Here is a 6695-nt window from a genome sequence, read left to right as displayed (position 1 = left end):
CATTCAGAGATGGCCTGCCAGGTCTTCCAAGTGGAGATGTTGCTCACGCAGTGAATAGGCAGCTAGGACAAATGAGAGGCTGGAATCTGAAGGAAAGAATCCTCAAAAGCATAAACAAAGGTGTGGGGGAGGGAAAGAGGGTTATAAAATAGCCCTCCTGAAAACGTTTTAAGGCTTTTAAACTTCTGTCATCACTGTTTTCATATCACTTATAATAAAGGTCTATGGCCATAAAAGTGTGTGGCAACACCATGTTGCAGGAAGTGGCTATAGCTGGTCAACAGTTTCTAAACTGTCGGCCTGAGGCCAATAGCACCAAATCTCCTGTGAGCTTGTTAGAGATGCAAATTATTGGGCCCTGCCAGACCAGACCTAGTGAATCATAAGCCCGAGGAAAAGCACCGGAACTGTTTTGACAAGGTCTCTAGGAGGTTGTTACGAAGTTTAAAGTTAAGTGAGCTAGATAAGAAATTTACTATTATTTCTAGATTTTAATCACTTAAAAAGAAACAACTTTTTTAAAAGGTAAAATGTCTTTTATTGTTTGAAGAATAAAAAAGTAAACAAAAATTGGTATGACATTTCATTTCTTAGTCTTCTCAACGAGGTTATAAAATATACAGTGCCACTTAGTCTTATAAACGCGTGAAACGGTCTAGAAGTTCCTACTTAGTATTGTATAAAAAGGCACTTAAAACACACGGGATGATAAAACAAAACCACCTCATAAATACAATTGAAATGGCTTTGAGAAATTTCTCAATATAGACCCGTACGTAAATAGGACTTTTTTCTTTTCCAAAACATAGTATTTTCCCCAGGGTATGCCTGCAGGTATCATAAATGCGGCCTGTCTTCTCCCACCTTCGGTTTTTGATATAGGTTAACAGAAATGCAAGATAAATTCATTTTTTTTCCCAATTTAATCTCTTATTTTGTTTAAGATAAAATTCTTAAATTATAACCAAGATCTTTTAGAATGTTTTACTCATTTTCATTTTGTTTCAAATCACAATTAAAAGAAAGAGGTAGACAATGATGCCAATAAATGTTCTTTTAAAGTCCTTACATTCAGGTACCAAAGTCACCCTAACCATTCCTGAAGCATGTGAACACACACGTGTGTATATTTTTAAGTACTGCTGTTGCATGGTTCTGGGTTTTGAGGATTCTGCACTAATTTAATCTTCATAAACTGATATCACAGGTTTGGATATAACCGAAAACATTCAGTGCCTTCATCTTCGGAAGATACGTGCACTTCACATATTTCTAACTCTTCATTTTCTTTCAGGTTGGTCAAAGAATAAGCAATGTATGCCGTAAATTAAATCAAAATCCCTGCCATATGTCCTGTATGTGCTGTTGCTAATTAAAATAGGTGTATTCTTGCTGTGGAAATTCTGTGGTTTGAGAGTTTGTGAGATCATCTTCTCATCAAATGGCATAGGTAAGAAAGAGTAAATTTTTTAAACTGGGAAATACAAGTCAGATCATTAATTCATTCTCTGCACATAAAATGCTATTTTAGAGGTAAGTGAATTATTTCACCCTAAGGGTATGGTTCACTAAAGAGTACACTAATTGTTGAAGGAATTGCCTGAACATGGTCAATTTGAAACCAAAATGAAATCCAAAGATTTGGTTATTTTCCTGGCAGGATTTGAACTATTAACGAAAATTAACATTTAAAAAATAATATGGGGGGGAAATATAGAGCCACTTGAATGCTTATCACTTTATTACTGGAACCATAAATCGTAATGATTTGAATTAGTCCTAGACATTGATTGGTATGTTTAAACTGGTCCTTAATTATGCCCTTTCTGCCTTTTGTTCTGTTGCTCACCCTTTTAAGAAATGCCATGCCAATTTGCACATGGTTGCGTTGCATGAAGCAGCTGGTACTGCCTTCCTGAGTATATGTACATGTGTTCATTTCTCATGCCTCTGCTCATACTTTTCTGTTCAAATTTTCTGTTGAATTGCATTGAAAAGCTTTTGCTGATTTTCAAGGCAGTCTTTCAGCTTATCCTCTGTCAAAGTCAGTCGCTGCTCCAAGATTGAAACAGTCTGCAAAAAAAGGAGGACAAAGTCATCAGGGCCTGGTGACCTGGTGGTGAGAATGATGGTGATAATCTCTGCACTGATCTTTTTCAGAACTGTAATGCCTACCCTCTTGCCAGGAGGTTGGCTCAGAAATGAGCTCCAGAACTTGCTCTGTTTCTGCACCCCACCACAGGGCAAAGCACTGCCAAGCCGTTTGAGGAAAAGGGAAAAAGAGGAAGCATTTAAGAAAAAAGGAATAAATGATCAAGCCTCTATGGACAATTCTAAAGTCTGATCTTCTAAAGCATCGATGCCAGAGAAGAGACCACATGAGGCATGTTAAATAGTGTCCCAGGTAATGTGGAATGTGGGAAGTGGGACAGAATGCCACGTGCCCCACTACTACTTAAATGGCATCACTGGTCATTCTGCCACAATCAATCCATATGGGCCATATCTATATTACCCTAGACAGCTGGATACCTAGCTTACCTTGAAAATATAATGACTGCCACTCATTTCTGCACCCAGAAGATGACAACAACACCTCACAGAGTTGGTAGGAAGACTGAATGAAATCAGGGATGTAAAATGCTTAAGCTAGTGCCTGGCACAACAGAACTTTACAAATCTTAGCTATTCTAACTCCTTCGGCTAGTGAGTGAGTATTTGACTATACACACACACACACACACACACACACACACAGAGCTACTTTTAAATTGTGATTATCGATTACTTCTTTTTTTTTTAACTTCACTATAAACTTGATTCAGGAAATTGCACACTAAAAAGTATCAATGAATTCTCATGAGAAAAACACCCTTGTGACCAACACCAGGTCAAGAGCTAGTGCCTTGCATGCACCTCCCCCGTAACAGCCACTAACCTGACCACTCTAAGAATAATCTGCATGTTTTTATGGTTTTATCTTTTAAGTATGCATCCCTAGAAACTACAAATTTATCTTACCCATTTAATCTGCAGATTTCCCACTTCCTTGCTTTATTTTCTTTATAATTTGTCTATTTACAGGCTCAGGCCATCTGACCTGTAGATTCCCTACCAGACTGGATTTTAGGGACTGTGTGCTCCAGATACAGTTAAATCTGTTCTTTTACTTTCTGTATTTTATATAAATTGGAAACGGGATTCAAAGGCTTGATAAGACTCAGGCTAGATCCCTCGGTAAATCTATTCTTTCTTTAGAGGGCAATGACATTCTATTTCCATTTATTAGTTGGGATGGTTTACAAAATACACTTCTCACATATTATTTGGTTGCCTGGAAGTACAGTTCATACAGGAAAAGCAGCATAAATTCATGGTTACTTTAGTCAATAAGTTTCAAGATAATGAATTGATTCCCTATCAGTTTCTGACAGTAAGCAGTTGTTCTTTTTTTTTCCCTATTATTTAATAGTTTTTTTCCTTTCATATTCCATACTATAGATCATGACTTGTTATGATTGGCCTGGGAAATAGGCCAATCAAAACTAAAGCTGGCATGAGGTTGAGAGAAAAACTGCCTTTTAAAGGCAAGAGATGTCTGATAAACACAAAGTCACCTCCAGCACAATACTACAATACTGTTAATGATCAAAATTAACAGCAATGCTCATAATACTTTCTAATATTTCTTGGGTGCCTACTATGCTCCAAGCATTTTGCCTGATATTTACATACATTATCATAATGCAAAAATCAAAAGCTTTTGATACTTATATTATCAACACCTATAACACTGGTTAACTCCAGTTACCTACTGTCTGAAAAATTATAATGAGAAAGTGATATTGTTGGGTTGGCCCAAATGCTCATTTGAGTTTTTCTGTAACATCTTATAACTTACAGAAAAGCCCAAACGTTTTGGCCAACCCAAAACAATCTGTACTGAATTATCAACATTGCCACAGGGTTAGGAGATACTCAGTCATCTGTAATTGAAGTGAATCAGAATGTGTTTATTTCACTTGATTCGCCCACAGATTCACACTGTTCCCATTTTGCAAGTGTGCTGTGCCTGCTTTTCACTTCTTTCATATTTGAAGGGTAGTCAGTCCTTCAAAGTTAAAAAAGTAGAGACTTTCAATAAAGTTTAAAGTGATCCATTTAACCTTGAATCAGGGAAAAAGGTGAAATGGGTCACAAAGCTGATAGAGCAGAGGATGGAAAGACCCTCAAGAGAACCTGCCACTCTGTGACAGAGCAAGTGAGGAAGCCAGCAGGTGAGGAGCCAGGGCCCTCGGAAACAGGCCCAAAAACTAAAGCTGGCAGGAGGGTGAGAGAAAAACTGCGTTTTAAAGGCAAGAGGCGTCTGATAAACACAAAGTCACCTCCAGCACAATACTGCAAAGCAAAAATTGGTGATTTTCCTATGATTTTTCACTGAACAAATCTTATGACTCCAAGGTCTCACAAGACTTGTTCCCACAACCTGTCATGACCCATATCCATGTCCCTTAACTCCAAGGTTTGGAGAAGTTATCTAAAGGGTAACATTTTTAATTACTGGCTCTAAACCCAGAAGGGAAAGTTAAAAGACCCATGCCAAAGCCTTGAATTCTCTGGAGATGAGAACTGGACATCTGGACGATTCTTAATGGCCTGGGCGATTATAATGTACAGCCAGGGTTAACTGTACATTAACTTATATGCAAGATAACTTCTATACAAGAGCTATTTCAACTTGAAATATTTGTTCTGGGAAAGTAATCGACATCTCTAGTTCATGTCATATCTTCTTTCTGTATAACTTGGGACAGCATCTGCTCTGACAAATATTAGTGTCCTCATCCTATTTATCAAAGAATGATAAGACTTATTCAAAAGAAACACCAAGGAAAGCTGGAAGGACAACCTTTGATGTATCCATTTTAATACACTGCTTCCATTAAATGACATCTAAATTTCCTGACCAAGAGTTGGAAGACCTTTGGTGTGTTAAGATTCATTGTATTCCTTCTTGGCAAAGGTAAATTGGCATTCAGTAAAGCAATTATCCTTCAATAAAAAAAATAAATTAAAAAAATTGCTTAATGGTAATTAAAAGGGATTAAGCCATTACGTCTTTCCTTTTCATTGTAAAATTATTCATTACAAGCATGACCATATAATGAAATTTAATAAAAGAATGTATACAGTCTGGTAAAAAATAATGAATGCTGAAAGTCATCCTGTGCAGTAAAAAATAAATTAAAATTTAGCATCAATGAAAAAAAAAAAAAAGACTGGGTAATATTCTAAAAGGGGAATGTGAAAACCTCATCTCCAGAACAGAGTGTCCCGTAAGAAGCTTTGAAATGAGGGAAGTTATACATTGGACAGAGGGAATTATCCTCAGAGTGAAAACTAAAAGCATTGCCAATATTTCATTCTAACTAAAATGATTAATCCCAATACATTTTTTCTTTTGGCCTTAAATATTTCTTTGATAATATCCAAAATCTAAATACACTGCATTAGAAAATTCTTAGGGCAAAACATTACTGTCCAGAATCAGATTTATAGCATGAAGTACCACAGTAGCTCTTCACGGTCTCCTCCCCTCCCTTCTGGTCCGCAGATGCCAGATACAGTACAGTGTGTGTATGCACACATGTTTACATATGCATGGGCTCAGGCTTTGCCTCCACAAGATCTAGAGTACCTCAGCAGAGCATGTGTTGCTCTGTTAACTACCACCTTTGGGCTTGCTAAGAAAGAAAGTATCCCTCAGCTGCTCTGCTAGTTTTGCAGCCTGCTGTAACCAGGATTTTGTACATCTTACCTCTAAGTGTGAAACATGCCAACCCACCTGTGTCAAAACATTGAGCTGTTCCATAATATGCTCTAACGCATCAGTCACAGCAAGCGGTATGCTTCTTTGACTCTCAGAAGGGAGGTCGCTTATGTCTTCTGTTTTCTTTTTCAAAATTGTAGGTGAACATTCTGATGACATTAAAGAAGGATTCAAGAAATATCCGCAGATCTCTTCACCCTTGTCTGGCAGAGTTCTAACAGTTGCTTCTGTTGTCTTTGACATCATAGAAAAGATGGGAAGAGTTATATTTTCCAAACTTTAAAAATTATATATTAAATATATATATAGTTTCAATATTCCTCTTTTAAAAGCCCAACTTGCATTTAATTTTCATCTTCAACTACTGCAAATTACAAGAGGAAAAAAAGGCTAAAAAAGAGAATGGAGGAAATTCACAATTTTCCTTGATTTTTTTTCAGTGAAATATAGTTTGTATGTTGTATGTATCTGTCTAAAGGTGTTATACATTTAAACGGGTTGTTAAATGCTGTCTAATTCTTGATTTTAAAAGTCACGTCAATTAAGATAACTATTATTTGATTTCTGAGGGGAGGAGACAAGATGGCAGAATAGAAGGACTTGGGCTTGAGTCCTCTCGTGAAACACCAAAATTACAACAAACTGCTTAAGAACCATTGACAAAAAAGACTAAAACCTATCAAAAAAGATATTCTACACTCAAAGATGAAAAAGAAGACACAGCAAGATGGTAGAAGGGGGTGCTTTCTCAATATAGTCAAATCCCATAACCACTGGGTGGGCAATAATTAAATAATTAAACCACAGAGGTATTCCCATAGGAGGGAGAGTTCTGAGCCTCACTTGAGGTTCCCGAACCTGGGGG

At 37.0% G+C, this 6695-nt stretch overlaps 1 protein-coding gene across 3 annotated transcripts in view; it reads right to left on the bottom strand.

The window, feature by feature from the left end:
• Positions 1 to 514: 514 nt before the first annotated feature.
• Positions 515 to 6695, bottom strand: part of POC1B (POC1 centriolar protein B) — a 108114-nt gene continuing 101933 nt past the window's right edge. For all 3 annotated transcript variants that reach the window (XM_055585933.1, XM_055585958.1, XM_055585923.1), the window contains 2 exons: positions 5846 to 6064; positions 515 to 2073 (listed from right to left, as the gene is read on the bottom strand). In XM_055585933.1, coding sequence (XP_055441908.1) covers positions 1969 to 2073; positions 5846 to 6064 — 324 coding nt within the window. In that variant the 3' untranslated portion in view covers positions 515 to 1968. The remainder of the gene's footprint in view (positions 2074 to 5845; positions 6065 to 6695) is intronic.

The sequence above is a fragment of the Bubalus kerabau genome, chromosome 1, assembly GCF_029407905.1.
Source record: "Bubalus kerabau isolate K-KA32 ecotype Philippines breed swamp buffalo chromosome 1, PCC_UOA_SB_1v2, whole genome shotgun sequence".
NCBI lineage: Eukaryota > Metazoa > Chordata > Mammalia > Artiodactyla > Bovidae > Bubalus > Bubalus kerabau.
This window is presented reverse-complemented; position numbering and strand designations above follow the sequence as displayed.